Here is a 15,676-nt window from a genome sequence, read left to right as displayed (position 1 = left end):
ATTATGTCAGAGGCTTGTTCTCTGCAAATTAATGCAGAGTTAATTAATGAGTTATAAGTAAAACTGAAATAGACTGTTTTCTTCTTTCATTATTGCCTTTGGGTATCTGGTCATGATAATTCCACATGCTTTTATGCAACTAGAAATCTGTGAAACCAGAAGAGCACCATAGGCTCCTCTGTTGGTAAATGTTGTCAAATTCTACTTTACTAACACCGTGGATTTTTACAGGACCTTACAGAACAATCAGTTGAAGACCGTACCTAATGAAGCTATCAGAGGATTAAGTGGCTTACAGTCCTTGTGAGTTCTTTTAACTTTTATTTTTGTATCATTCTCCATGTTTCTCTTCACTTGCACATGTTTGCTTCATTCTATGAAGTCTATAAAGTCCAATCCTAGAAGTGTAATAACATACCTGGGCTTTCCAATATTGCAGTTCCAACTGCAACAAAGTTTCCCAGGTAAAGTTCATAAGGAATATTATTTGTCATCTTTGGTGGGGTGACGCAAATCCAAATGCTTTCAAAACCCAAACACAGGTACAAGATTGCTATATAAATGCAGTGATGGTGGAGTTAAACATTTATCATCCTTATTGCATGTTCCTAAGGTGTTTAAGCAATTTTACATGTTGTGCAAAAAATGAATCATGCCCAGATCGTTTGTATCTGGAGGAGCAAAAGGGGTTTATGGGAAGGAGGTGTTGCTTGGGACATGTATAGTATTGGTTTTACTGGAAGATGTTGAAATCACACAGACAGTTATGAAGACCTCAGACATTATTTCCAGTTGCTCAGAAGATATTTCATACGTGCTTATACTATCTCATGGCTTATTATGTTTTATAAAGCATCTTAATCAGGCCTTAATAGTTAGTTACAGCTCTCTAGGTGGTAGATGCTTATCAGGGAGATGAGGAGGCGGAGGGGGGCAGGGCTTCAACATTTTTCCTCCTTTCTGCTTACCTACAGAGAGAGAAGGCAGTTTATCTACTCCCTCTGTGCCAAAATTCAGGTTCCTGGCCTAAGATCTTGTTTCTTTCGGTGTTGCATCAGATTATGGAATAGATTTTTTTTTTGGTGTGGGGGGGGGAAAAGGAAAAAAAAAATTACTTTTTCAAAATATCCTTGCAGGCTATTGCACAACTTTTCCAAAGGTGCTTTCTGCATTCCCTGGACTTGGAATTTGGCCACTGCCTTCTCATAGTTGCTCAAGTATTCCTGCCTTTTCCATCTGAAGCAAACACAGTGAGCAGCACGGGGCAGACCAGGATTGACTGCAGGTTGTGCAGTGCAGGGTTTTTCCACCTCCCAGTGCAGCCACAACCTCCTCCTGCTGGGCTGGTTACCAGCAGGACCTCCTGCTTGCCATGGCACTGGTTTTGTTGCCATGAGTTGGCACAAACTTTTCCAGGATTTTGGCTCCAAGGGTAGAACAGATGTGGGTTCCCATTTCCAGCCATTTTCTGAATTTAATGTCCCTAATTCCCTCTTGGTTTTAGGGTATAAGTAGAAGAGGGAACACCTTGGTCTGAAGGCCATGGCCTGCTTTGTGCAAATATTGTGCAGTGTAATAAAAAACCTTGAAATTACACTTTAGTAATTATTTAAAAAAACAAAACAAAAATTCTTCCTGGCTTCCAGCATTTTTGTGAAGCCAGAAAAAGGAACTGTGTCAGTAAATCCTCCAGTTGTCTACAAATTGTCTGTTTCACTTTCAATTAAGATTTTAACAGATTTTGGGAAAGCTTTAAGTTCATTACATCATTCATAAAATTATGGTTGAATTGTGCATATCCCCCGCTAATTTAGGGAGCAGCTTCTGGCAACTGAATGTAGAACTGCTCCTCTGAATTTTCTATGTGATCATGGATACAAAAGCCATCACCACGTGCTTTATTGATTAAAGCTAAAAAAGGAAAAATGGTGTGGTTTTTTTTTCAAACGAATTTGTGTCAGAAATGGATTTAAAGTTCCTGAGCTGCTGTGACCTCCTAAGACAAATAACTTTGGGAGAATATTTGCTGAATATATGTTAGAAAACCTGCTTCTACCTTTTTAATATATAATCTTCATCCAACCCCTGCAAGTTTAAACATCAGTTAACTAATTCCCTTTTGGCAGCTTCCCAGTTTGCTCTGAATTAGGCTTTAGGGGGATTTTTTTTTTTTTTTCTTGGTGAAGACACAGATTACTTGCTCATAGAGCTGTACACTGTATTGATAATCATTTGCTTTGCAGCTCCTATAGAACTATCCTGTCTCTCTTAATGTGCTCCAATTCCAGCTGCGTAGGAAGGTGGTTGCCACACTGTGTGTATTAACAAGCCCAGTAAACATACTTGGGTGGAAATAAAGAAGATGGTTTCAGGAGCTTCATGATCCATAATGATTACATTATAACTGGCAAGTAGCCAGCCTGGTTCAGAATGCTAAATGACAGCTCTTCATTTGCTGTTTGTATTGGATATTTTCCCAGCTCTGGCCTCTGAAAGAGGCTTAGAATAGAGTTCTTATGTATGGAGGTGAAGTTTAGCAAAATGAAAGATTTTTACTGAGTTTTACTCACTGTCTAGCACCCCAGGAAAGTTTATGTCAGGATGTATTCTCATGGTGCAAGATGTGGTGCTATCTGGGACTGCACTACCCAGCCAGAGGACAGCAGTTGCCCAGCTTGTGCCTTTTGGTAGTAGAAGAACCTGAGAAATAATGAGCTTCATGAATGTAAACAACAATCTTGATGCATTTCGATTGCTGCAAAGCATCAACAGTGTATTTTTGTTATCACAAGGTAATGGAATGGCATACTTTGTACTTTAAAGCTGGAAAAGGTGTTGGTGAGGTTTCTTGGCAATCTGAGAGCCAGAAGCAGGAAATCTGAGAGCTCCAGCAGCCTGTCCAGAGCCTGAGGGGACCAGGAAGCCATTCCAGAGGGTCACTTCTTCAAGTGCCTTTGCATATTTGACTGCAATGTCTTCTTTTAGGAACACTGCTTATTCTGAGCTCTGACCCAGAGTGTGTAGATCTCTAAAATGGTTCTGTTACACATCAGTTTTAAGTTATAGCATAGAATATTCTAGTACAACCCTCAGCGTGTGATGAACACTGGAACTACATTATTTAAACAAAGCCTTTCAGATCCTTTGGAAAGAACTGTTCCATTTGAACTCAAAAAAACCCAAACCTAATTGCTGCTAACTTTGGTGGGCATTTGCCAACACATCTAGGGGTCATTTTAGAACACTCATCCCCAGCTGCCAATGTATCAGAGAGGATTTGTTATTCATGGAGCTCAGGAATCACTGAGTTACTGTCCCTGCACATGTGCACACATGCCCACATGCCCACATTCAGGGAATATTGGAGCCTTCTGCAGCAATAGTTCAAAGCACTGCAGCTTCACTGCTCTGCCAGATTCCCAAAGTGTGGTTGTTGGGATGGTGCCAGCGTGGCACTCAGCTGGGATAGCTCCTGTCTCCCTGTGTGGGTGTTCACCTGAGCTGCAGGGTAAGTGTCTCTGTGCATGTGGTCAGCAGTAATTTTCTGTGGTACCTGGGAGCTGCTGGGGCTCCCCAGCCTGGTCTGCTGCAGGATCATAACCAGTTTTGCTGTCTGCCTTCTTATCTCAGGAGGCTTCAGGCAGGATCAGGCAGGAGACATGAACGTGCTGAACTGGAATGTGATTATATTTTCTAGGAGAGGGAATTGGATTGGCCTAGGCAGGGAAGGCTGAGGTCCTAGTGTGGGATTGAGAGAAACGAGAGCAGGATCTTGCTTTGCAGGGTAAAAATGAATAAAAGAAGGGTGGAGACAGAGGGTGAAGATGTATTTCAGTCAGTCAGGACTCATTTTTTATGTGCTCTATCACATATCTACTGTAGCTTTGCATTTCTAGCTTTTTTTTTAATTTTAGAAAGAATTCTTTATATATATTCCTTATATGATCAAGCTAAAACTGTATTTATAAAAAAAAGAAACAAACCCAAATCAAATCTGGAAATACTCTGCTGGGGCCATAATGAACCCACTCAGCTGTAAGTGATAGTTCATATTGGTGGCAGCAATTTTAGTATTGAAATCTGTTAGGATGTTGAAAAGTGTCAGAAGGGAAGGTCCCTGAATTGGACAGAACAATGCAACCACTGCCCCGTGTCACAAAATACACAGTTCTGTTCTAACTCTGCAATTTTTTATCTTAGAGTGTTTTATGGCTTTTGTTAATAGTTTTGTGATTCTAGATCAGAAGTTTGAAGGGGGCTGGGGCAGATGTTCATTAGCAGCAGTGACTAGATGAAGTTAAGCAGCATTATATGGTCATACATGTGGAATGCACCTTTAATAGTGGCAGGTGGTTTTTCAAGCAACCAACTTTTAATGAGTTGTATTTTCCAGGGAGTTTTTTATTTCCCTGCTTTGGTGTTGTTAAAGGGGACCAGCCCTCAAGTGAGTCTGTGTTAAGATGTGGAATGAAACTATCAGCACCAGAATGGGGAAGGGAGACATTCACATATGTTTTCTTTTTAACCTGTAAAAACTGTACAGAATTAAATATGCTGAATATGCTTTTCCCCTTGCTTTTTTTTTTTTTTTTTTTTTTTTTTTTTTTTTTTTTTTTTTGGTGAAGAATGTGAAAAAGCTCTCCTGAGCATGTTTAGTTGTGTAGATTTTTTTTAGATAGTTTAAATGTACTGCTTCATGAACTTTATGTACTTGCTGAATGACAAGAATCTCATTTTTCTATGCTGTGTTCACAGCTTCAGAAGCTGTTCTGGTTTTGTTGAAAGTGAGGAATGGGTATTTTTTGTGAGCTTCAGGAATCCCTGGGATCTTTGTAACCTTATTTTTTTAACTGCCTGGGCTTGCTTAAGGAATTGCTCATGTTTACATAAAAATGGGGAAATCATTTAGAAACAGAATGATCAGAAACTTAAATGGGATAGTGGAAGTTACACAGCATTTACACAAAGATCAACTAAATATGGGTAATTGGCAGCAAATTGTAGTCTCTGACTGGTACCATCTTACACATTTAAATGGAAGAAATAGATATGCTGGCCCATCAGTACTGGTGGTTGAAACAGCTTTGGCTTGTATCAGTTTCTGAAAGCTGCTGTAAATTTGTCTTTTGAAGAAAGCACATCCTTGTATTGATGTTCTTTCTATATAAGGTACAGAGAGTTAAGCAAACCTACTGAGTATTTTAAAGTGCCTCTGTTAACACAGGGGCTTTATTGTCTTGTATTGTAGCAGAATTTCCTAGGCAGGCTTATCAGTACTCAACTTCAAAACCTAGAAATCTACTCTAGTGTTATTTGAGTGGTTTCTTTGTGGTTTTTAAAGGAGCACTTTAAAGAGCAAAGTTCTTTAATTATTGCCATTGAGCAGAAGTGGTTTAACACAAGAGTCAGTGATTTTCCTTCTATTGACATCAACATCATACTCTTAGTACAAGGCTGCTAAAATTTCCCAGTTGCTGAAGCCTGGAAGGATGAGTGTGAGTGAGCAAAGCTGAGGCAGAAGCTGGAAACAAATCAACTATGGTCTCCTTCCCAGAAAGATAGCATTAACAAAGTGTGTGGTGGTAATAGTACATCCATAATGAATATTATTATTACTCTGATGCATTTCTGAGATACACCTCTCATCTGCAGCACCCAGCTGGGCTTCATGCTGGGAGCCTGGCTGGCTCCTTGAGTGATGGCCACTGCCATGCTGGTGCTGGTTTGCCCCAGCAGAGCCAAGGATGACCCTAACATCCCTGGAGAGACTACAGGAGGAGAGCATAACACAGGAAGTTTTTTTCTCCCCTTACTGAGCTTTGTGCCCAGCTCTCCCCCTTGCATTCCTGCTCTTTCTGGACCATCTGGGATGATGCAAAGCTGCAGGTGGCTGTGGTACCACCCTGCATGGCTGAGGATGCTCTGCCTTGCCCTGCTGTGGTGGGGAGGAACCTCACTGCCTGGCACTTGGGCTCTTTCAGAGGATGGGGAATGAACAAACCAGAGAAGCAGGACAAGAGGAACAGGGCAGCTGGAGGAGATGTGTGAGTGTCATCCTGGGGCTGGTTCTGGAGGCCTCAGACAGGCAGGGACCCAGGCTGCAGGGTGCTGCTGTACACAGTGCAGTCCCCTCTCTCCATTTAGCATTTTAGCCCTGTAAGTAGATGCTGTGTTAGAGCAGTGCTGCTGTGCTGCTTCAGTGGCAAATGTCAGCTTTGTGCCAGTGCCTGGCCCAGCAGTTCCCTTTGTGGTTTGGTGTGGTGCAGACCGAGGGGGGATGGGGCTTGGCTGTTTCCTGGGAGCTCCAGAGAAAAGACTGAAGAGACTTGGTGATTTTTTTATTATTATTGTTTTTTTTTCTCTCAGTGTTCCATAAGTAAATGAATGTATCCAAGTTTTCTTCTGACTTTTTCTAACTCCCCACTGTAATATGTTTAAAAAGTCACCTCCCAGGTGTCTGTTCTCCATACACCAGTGTACCCCTGGCAGGCCTGGCCTGAGTGGTTGTTCAGTGAAAAGCTTGCTTAAAATTTAAAATACTGGAGTCAGAATGTTAATTTTGTGTGGTTTTAGTACTACATAAATATTTTAAAAAATCATCTGTGTGTGGTAGATAAAGCTTTTATTCATTTGAATTGAGGCAGGAGTTCATATTAGTTTTACAGTTTCCTTAAAGCTGAGTAAATTGTTTGGAGACCTTTAAGTTGCTTTGTTCTTTACCTGTTTTAACACTTTCACATACTGATACAAGAGCTGCTGAATATTTAGCTTTTTGTCATCCTTCTTCTTTTTCTTCTTGTGGAGTTGGAATTTGTGCAAGGAGGGAGCCTGACAGGCAATAAAAGTTGAAGATGACAGCTCTGCAAGTGAACTCTGAATTTATAGACTGTATATAAAGGTCTCTAACAAGCCAATGCCTATAGGGAAACTGGAATTGGAATAACTTCTGAAAGATTAAGGAATTCAAGTACATGCTGCAAGGTCTAATTTAAAGAGCACAGCCTTATCTTTAACACTGTGATGGAAAAGGACAGTCTTGGTAAAGTTCAGTCTAAGTGAAAAAATATTACTTGTACTTTGGTAGGTACTGGAGTTTGTGAATAGTCCTTTATCCAACCTTAAAGAAAAGGTATGGGCTTTAGTTGTAATATTTTGTGGAAGTTGTCAAATATTTTGGGTTTACTTTTCAGTTGTTTCACAAAGTACTCTATTATGTGCATTTGAGTGTGCTTGAAATGGAAGCATTCCAGCTGTGGTTTTTGCATTGAACAAAATGTAGATAAGCTTTGACTGTTTAGATGAATAAAAAAAGGAAAAAACTGTCACCAGGCTTACACTCAGGTCTGAAATAACACAAAAAATGTGGATGAGACAGAAATGGGCAAATAAATTAAAAATAAATCTTGGGATGTGGCAACTAGTAATAGAGATCCAGCACCAATAAATATTTTTTGTGTAGACAAAATTATACCCACTTTTGTTCTTCCCATTCTGTGCTTCTCCCTATAACATCTGTAAATCACAAGTTTTCCCTTTAAAACTGTCAATGCAGTTTTTAACTACATTTGAAACAAGTGAAACTGCAATGAAAACTTTTCTATTATTTTGTTGATATATCACAGAATCACCGTGTTTGGAAAAGACCTCCAACATCACAGAGTCCAACTGTTAGCCAATCACTAACAAATCCTTAACTAAACCCTATCCCTAAATATTATGTGTGTCCATTGTCTTCTGGGAGAACCTTGGGCTAGCCCAAGATCTTCCTGGCCAAGAGTTTGACTCCCTTACTGTGTCCATCCATCCCTTCTCTGGTCTTCTTCTGCTTGATGGAGGAGCAGGGTTTGGGCTTTCATTGTCTGGATTTGTTTTCCAGTGTCTGCTTGGGTAAATAGCAAGGAGCACAGTGAATGTACAAACATAGGTGTAGACAAGTAGCCACAGGGAGTGAGGCCAGCCTCTGGAGCATGCTGCTTTGTTTAAATAAAAAAAAATTAAAATGAAGAGGAGAGGGGGAAGCAGGGAGAAATGAGTTGAAGAGAAGACTCGGATATGTTTATTCCACTGGAAAGTAATTCTTTTGATCTTCAGGGAGGTGTGTGAATTTAGGAGAGAGAAGAAAGACAGGTAGTTTTTAGTTTTGTTATGTTTTTAACCTGAAGAAGAGCCCCGGGCTTTTTTCCCTACTCCCTCCCCCTTATTTTTTTTTTCCTTTATTATCATCAGACATTTAATTTCTCTGAAATGTTCCAGTGTCAGTGCAGCCTTAAAGCATTCAAACAGAAGAGTGTACACACCTGTCAGACCATGGGGCAAATGATAAGGGGATGCCAGTATGTGAATGATAGGAATTAGCTCTTTGATGTACAGCTTTAGAGCTAATGGTACCTCACTTGACTTAGGAGGAGAGAGCCTTTGACTGCGGACAGTTTAAGTTCCCACTGTTATTGGTGTATTTGTTACTTAATTTGAAGCATTTCTTGACTTTCTGTTACATGAAATTCAGCTGTTGACTTTTTTCCCTTAATAATTTGAAATATTTAAGCAATGTACATCACAACAAAACTCTTTCACAGTAGTAGATTATGTGCATTAATTCTTGATCAAGCACCTTTGAACTGAGCACATCCTGTATATGCTGAGATCCAGAAACATTTTCACTGCTATTTAAGCTGTCATGACTGTGTCCAGGGACCCTTGTAGCACAGTTGCTTGGTCTACTGTGCCAGCCCAGAGAGGGACAGGATGAGCATGTGGGTCAATGACTTCTTAAACTATCCCAACTAGACCTGTGAGTGAGTGTCTGATCATGGCTTCAGGAACACGGTGAATATTCAATATGATTCAAAACCTGTGGTGATTTCTATCATAATGAACACTGATGCTAATGGAGAAACATACAGGTCTTTGGTCCCCCCTGACAGCATCCTACAGCTGGCACACCAGTCATTTCAGAGCAGTAAGGCAAGGTGTTTTCTTCCATATTTGCAGCAAAGTCATGGTGGTTCAGCTGTGTCTTGGCCTAGGGAAGACATCCTGGGGGTCAGAGGGCAGTCAGACATTGCCTATTGCTCTCAGCCTTACACCAGCTCAGATTTTTTCCATCTCCTGGGCTGTCACTGCTGACTTTTCCTCCTATCACCTTAGGAAAAATGCCACTTCAGTAATGTTCTGCTGCTTCCTGAGTCATTCCCTGTGCTGCCCATTCCTGGGGCTTCTGTCAGTGCAAATCCAAGCTTGAGCTTTTATTATACTTTAATCCTCAGTGCAGCTGCTTACTTGGTATAACATCTTGTCCCTATCTTGTGGCTTTTGCTCAGAGATGCCATCCAAGTAACTTTGCTGCTGATGTTAGGAGCTTAAAAAGAAAATTGATGCAGAATGTGTTCCCTGAGAAAGAAGTATGTGACATTTTGCAAGGAGTTTCTGTTGTCTCTGCCAAAGCCATCAGACAAGGAGGCAGTGTCAGGTTTGTCAGTTGTCATTGATAAGGATTCTAGGCCAGACCCTGAGTGTAACACCTGCATTGCCTGTCATGAGAGCTTCACATCTGGTGTCAGAGCTGAGGACATGCATTTTAGCCTCCTAGGTTTCCAGGTGTGGAGGTTTTTTTTTGATGCTTTGAAACCTGAAGAAGCTGTGAAAGCCATTAGCATAGGTGAACCAGTTAAGTGTAGCAGAATTGTCACCCGTGGTTTGACTTTCTGTATGAAAAAGTGAAGTCTCTTCCCACATGTGTTCATGCTGCTGATGTTTGCAGTCTGAGTTCATAGGGGGAAAAATTTGATGGCAAATCCAGTAATGTACAGCAGTACAAGGCTAATGGGCTGTTCTGCATTGATTTTGGGGAGCATGCTGGAAAGGTTCAGGTACAAGAGTGAAAGAAATTTCTAGGTGTAGGTTGATGCTACAACATTTCATTTGGCAGGCTGATTCATAACTGACTTCATTCACAAACTGCTTTTAATAAGCCTGTTCTCTAAAGCAGTTGCTTCAAGTGTATAATAGCCCCACAATACAAAGCACATAACAGTATATGATGCTGTCTGCAACGTAGCTATGGGGATAATCAATTCAAATGAGTAAATGCCTCTAATCTTTGATATACTATCAAGCTACCACTTTAAAGACTTGTTCCAGTATTAGCAGCTGAGGGATTTGTGGGGGAGAGATCTGTAGAGTTACCAATTCAGCTTGTTAAGCTGATTATAAGTAGACAAACTTGTTAAAATGTTTTATTAAAAATGTCTGAGAAAAAATTTTTATTAAGCTTTCTTTTTATGGACTTTTAATTTGCCTTGAAATGGTCTTCATGCACCATTCAGTAAACCTTCAGACTTTCCAATAATAAATTATTTCAGTAAAGAATATTTGAGCTTAAAGAAATACACGGGAGTAATAGGGCTTAAACCATGTTTTTCCTTATCTGTTGTTTATGTGTTGACTGTGTGAATTCTTTTAATCCAGGCGTTTAGATGCCAACCACATCACTGCCATACCAGAAGACAGTTTTGAGGGTCTGGTGCAGCTGCGTCACCTTTGGTTGGATGACAACAGCTTGACAGAAGTTCCCATCTACCCACTCAGCAACCTTCCCTCTCTGCAGGCATTAACACTGGCTCTTAACAAAATAACACACATTCCTGACTATGCCTTTACAAACCTTTCAAGTCTTGTTGTTCTGTGAGTATTTGTAACTCTATTTAATGTGTCATTTGGATTTTCTCCTCAGTTACAGTTTTGATACAGCTAGGATGGCTTCCATAGTGGTATTTTGCTGTGGTTTAGCCCAGTTTTTTAGTAACTACCTATGCTTCCAACAGGAGATGATTCATGTGTACTTAGACAACCTGCTGAAGGTTTGCTAAATACTTTCTCCTAAAGAGAAAGTCACAAGGGCTATGGGTAGTGAACTTGCCATATATTTTCCAAGTCTCGTTTTAGTAATGTGTATTTCAAACCAAAGGTTGATAGAAAAAGCTTTTAGAGATATTAGAAAAAAATACTGTCTGCCACAAGTGTGTTTCTTGCAGCCTTAAATGTTGCCAAGGATAAAAAATTACCTTGATTTTTATGTGTTTAAAACATATTGTTATCACACTTCTGGATAGTGAGTAAAGGTTTTAAATAGGTTGTCTTGGCAATTCTGTCCTATATGAGGACTAAATAGAAATCTAATTTCTGTCAGAAAATTATTCTGCATAGTGCAGCCCATGTACTGTCTTTTTACATCATTTAGCTGCCTTGATTTCATACAAATATATGCTAATTTTAAAGCTTATTTTAAATAATTTCCTTATTTTCATACTTTTTCTGTTTTGTTTTGTTTAGACATCTTCATAATAATAAAATAAAAACGATAGGAAAACACTGCTTTGATGGATTAGACAACCTTGAAACCTTGTAAGTATACTACTAAAATAAATTAATCATCCAGTGTTTGTCTCATTCCCATCTTAATCAAGGCTACTCCATTGGTATGGTGAGGGTTTTGCCCTCACCATGGGTGCACAGCACAGCCCTTACCACCAACTCAGGTCCTGCTCAGCTTTTGGAACTGAAGGCTTTGGTATTAGTGCAGTGCTCCACCAAAACTCATTAACTATGTTGAGGAGCAGGTAAATATTAGCCTGGGTGAAATGTCACACTGGATGATGTAGCACTAATGTTTCTAGCCCTGATCTAGTTGGTGTATCTTTGCACAGCACTCCACGGAGTCGGGTGGATGTAGCAGAAGTGTTTGAGTGGCCCTGTGGGGTGATAAGGGACAAATATTTGTTTCTCAGATTTACTGTGGGATTAAACATGTGTAAGATATGCTGCCAAAACTGTTGGGTGAGGAAAGGAGGCTTCTCAGAGGGCCCCAGGAGGCTTTTTCTCCACTGCTCCTCCCTTACTGGATGGGCAGCACTGCCTGCCCAGGAGCCCATTGCAGCTCCTGAGCTGATCCCTGCCTGCAGGTAGAAGACAGCCCAGCTCCTGGTTCCCAGTCATTCCTACAAGAGATGCACCTGAGTTCACTCCAAATAGCAGCAGATACTGAGATAATAGACTGGCTTACCTGGAACAGTTGAGTCTTGGGTTCCTTTGGACAGAAACAGGGTTGGGGTGGGAAGCATTACCTTCCCCTCACCCCCTGTCTGTCATCTCTGCTGACAATTTGTATTTCCCCAGAACTGGGACTCTGTTGTGCCTGGATCCTACCTCTGCAATATTCCTTGTTCCTACCAAAGAACAGTTTCCAGGTGCTTGGGTTGCACTCCCCATTTCCCTTCAGCTCCCTCAGTGAATGCAGTATTTCCCTCAGCAGTGCCTTTTTATTAGGAGAAGGCTAAATAAGAAAGATGAGAGAAGGAAAGGACACATTGAAGTGACAGCCTCTGTTAACAGGAGGACTTCGGATGAGTCCAGGAACGCTGCTTACTCCCATTAGCCTTTCTTTCAGAACCTCAGTGAAGTAGTAGAAGTTGTGTAAATGTGCACAGCTGCTGTAAGACTTTAAAAATGGATTTCCTTCTCATAAGGAACCCCTTTTGCAGAAAAAAAGAGTAGAGCCAGTCTTGACATTACTGCTAGAACAGTGTCAGGCTAACTGAGATTTCAGCAGCTGCCTGTCACTGATGTGCAGTGATTCAGTGGCATGGGATTTCCCTCTGCTTCCCTCACTATTTATAAGTGGTTTTGCTACAAGGGTTCTTGTTACCTAATGACTTATTTACTGTTTATTTTATAAAACCTGAAAGAAAAGTGTTCTTACTAAGCTAATAACGAGCAGTCTTTTTTTTTTTAACTTTGAAATCTTAGTTAATTTCCATGTAAATTCTGTTGAAGAAAAATATATGAGTTTTTTTAAAGTGTCCTGAGCTTTGCTGTAAGGAAATGTCATTTCACTTAATATGAATAATCCTCTGGATAATATTAAATATCTAAGTAATAACCAGCTAATAAGCTGGTTGTAAAGCATGTACAACATCAGAAGTCCAAATCTAAGTTAAAAGTCAAATTATTCTGTGGTCTAGTTAAATAAAAGTTCTCAGAACATCTTTAACACCATTCAATGAAGGTAAAAATAATTTTAACAATTCATTATCACTATTAAGAATTTTTATAATTTCCCTGCTTTGTTTCTTCTAGGGATTTAAATTATAATAACATGGTAGAGTTCCCTGAAGCCATAAAAGCACTCCCAAGTCTGAAAGAGTTGTGAGTATTGCTTATTCTCCCTTTTTACCAGTTTTCTGTCCCCTTTCCATAAATGAAAAGGGAAAAGAAATTCCCAGATTTAGGAGCAGTTGTCTTATTATGCAGCAACTGAGATCAGATTAAGTTATGCAAAGTGATGCTATAATTAAAGGACAATGTAATCATCAGCTAGAGAGGGAACCTACTGAAAATTATTTTTGAGTTGTACAAGCAAGGAATTTATTCAGGAGAACCATTAGCACAGATCTTAATCATGAGCTGGTTTTGGCCTCCAGTCCCAGAATTAAGTATTCACTGATCACATGAGGTTTTCTGCTCCTCTCCTTAAGAGAGGGGGGAGAGAGAAAGGACAGGATCATTTGGACAGAGGAATTTCTAATGAAACCTTCCCAGTTTAGCTGATGTGCAGTAGACAGAAATCATGCCTTCAAAGTCACTCCTACAGTTTGACTTCTATTTAACTACAACCTTATTTTTGGCAGGATTAGGAATTGAGTAGGTGTGAAGAAAATGTCTGTTGGTTGAACTGACTGGCAGTATATTTTTAAATGTTGGGTTTTTTCTTTGCTAATATCTTTAGGGGATTTCACAGTAACTACATTTCCATAATTCCTGATGGTGCATTTGCAGGAAACCCCCTTCTAAGAACAATGTAAGTAATTTTCATGCATCTATTTTTAGTCTTCAGCAGATAGTGACTGTAAGAACAGGGACTGAAGTGTGTTTTTTATTCCCCAGACATTTGTATGATAATCCTTTGTCTTTTGTGGGGAACTCAGCATTTCAGAATCTGTCAGATCTGCATTCCCTGTAAGTATAATTTCAACTGTATAATACAATAAGTGGATATGAAATAAATGGATATGAAATTTGGCTAAGAGCTCAAAATACCTAAATTTGTGATTGTCTCTTACCTTATCATTTTTTTGCAGTAAGCTTTTATTAACATTGTTATTGTGGGGAATATCCAGTTTCCTAAGCAGCTCTAGTAAATATGCTCTACAACCCTTTTTTTTTTGTTTTTTAATCTTCATTACCTTGCATAAGACACATAACCTCAGGCCAAATGCTCAGGTTCTTACTTAAACAAACTGCAGTATATCCTAGGTGGTTTTCAAACAGGGATATACATTGTGAGAATGTTTTGCAGGTTAGTGCATGCATGCTCTTAAAAGATACTGGTTCTAGGGGTGATGAGAAAGCAAAATGGGGTGAGATGTCAGACTGTGAACTGCAAACTATCTAAGAGCTTGTGTCCTTTTCATTCATGTATTGATACAGCTCTTTCTAGCTGATGAATTCCAGTTGTTTGCAAATGGAGGAGTGGCTTATTAAGCAAATTACTGGTATAAGCAGCAGTGAAAAGACTAACTTTGTGTGTAAGATTTAAACAAAAGCAATAAGGATTTAAGAATGTCACATTTAAGAATGTGAAAATACCCACCTGGTGCCTGGTTGAATGTCACAATTCCTTGCTTAAAAGTTTTCAGCTAATTTTCCTGGTCATATTTTAGGGTCATTCGGGGTGCCAGCATGGTTCAGTGGTTTCCTAATTTGACAGGAACTGTTAATCTGGAGAGTTTGTAAGTATCTTCCACAGAAATAATTTCCAATACCGTCTTGGGTTTGCATCTTGTGAAGTGATAGAAATCTGATTAGTGGCTCTGGAGAGCAGCAAGTTACATGTCCTTTTCCTGCCAATAAATGCAATTATATAGTTTTTCTTACTGTGATACCTGTGTGACTCCTAGTTTTTTTTTTTTAATATAGTAAGCTGAAAACTGCCTGTCTAAAGGCCATTGATATTAACACACCCCCTCACAGACCTGAAAAACAGAAAAGTTGGTCTCTTCCAAAGCAAACAAAATTTTGATGGGTGAATCTAGCACCCCAATAGCTGAGACACCATCCTTATTCTGCTCTTATGTACTTCCTAGGCCTTTTATCATCAGCAATGTGAACATTTCTTTATTTTTTTTTCCATAGAACTCTAACAGGGACCAAGATAAACAGTATTCCTGTTAATTTATGCCAGGAGCAAAAGGTGCTACGAACTTTGTAAGTATCTGCATAGTGCTCTTATCTTTATCTGCATCAAAATGTTTTTAAAAAGCTTTAAATATTATTTAAAGCAAAAGTATTGCTTAGACTTGCTCATCCTAGAGCAATCAGAGCTGGAAATCTTTTTCTGATTTTTGAAATTCTTTAAATCAGGACTTGTGGCAGAGTTGATTTAATGCTGTATATTCCTGAAACAGGGATGCAGTGTATTTCTTTCATATTTTACAAGATATATATGATGGTGCTTTGGACAGTCTTTGCATCTTCAAATTCTGTCTGCCAGCATTTATTCTTTAGAACAACAGTAATTAGCTACAGGTACAGATTAAGGAAGAGTTTAGTCACAGTGTTTTGACTTTTTGTGTTTGAGAACACAGAGGAGGGCATCAGGAACCAAGAGAAATGGGTATTA

At 39.6% G+C, this 15,676-nt stretch overlaps 1 protein-coding gene across 2 annotated transcripts in view; it reads left to right on the top strand.

The window, feature by feature from the left end:
- The window catches only part of LGR4 (leucine rich repeat containing G protein-coupled receptor 4), a 71,830-nt gene that overhangs the window by 46,202 nt on the left and 9,952 nt on the right, over positions 1 to 15,676 (top strand). The window contains exons 4-11 of one of the 2 annotated variants that reach the window (XM_030451317.1): positions 232 to 303; positions 10,468 to 10,683; positions 11,332 to 11,403; positions 13,135 to 13,203; positions 13,784 to 13,855; positions 13,942 to 14,013; positions 14,718 to 14,786; positions 15,190 to 15,261. In XM_030451317.1, the coding sequence (XP_030307177.1) occupies positions 232 to 303; positions 10,468 to 10,683; positions 11,332 to 11,403; positions 13,135 to 13,203; positions 13,784 to 13,855; positions 13,942 to 14,013; positions 14,718 to 14,786; positions 15,190 to 15,261 (714 nt within the window). The remainder of the gene's footprint in view (positions 1 to 231; positions 304 to 10,467; positions 10,684 to 11,331; positions 11,404 to 13,134; positions 13,204 to 13,783; positions 13,856 to 13,941; positions 14,014 to 14,717; positions 14,787 to 15,189; positions 15,262 to 15,676) is intronic. The other variant, XM_030451318.1, reaches the window with a different exon arrangement.

This window comes from Calypte anna, chromosome 5 (genome assembly GCF_003957555.1).
Source record: "Calypte anna isolate BGI_N300 chromosome 5, bCalAnn1_v1.p, whole genome shotgun sequence".
NCBI classification, from domain to species: Eukaryota; Metazoa; Chordata; class Aves; order Apodiformes; family Trochilidae; genus Calypte; species Calypte anna.
Note: the sequence above shows the minus strand (reverse complement) of the source record. Positions and strands in the feature narration are given on the sequence as shown.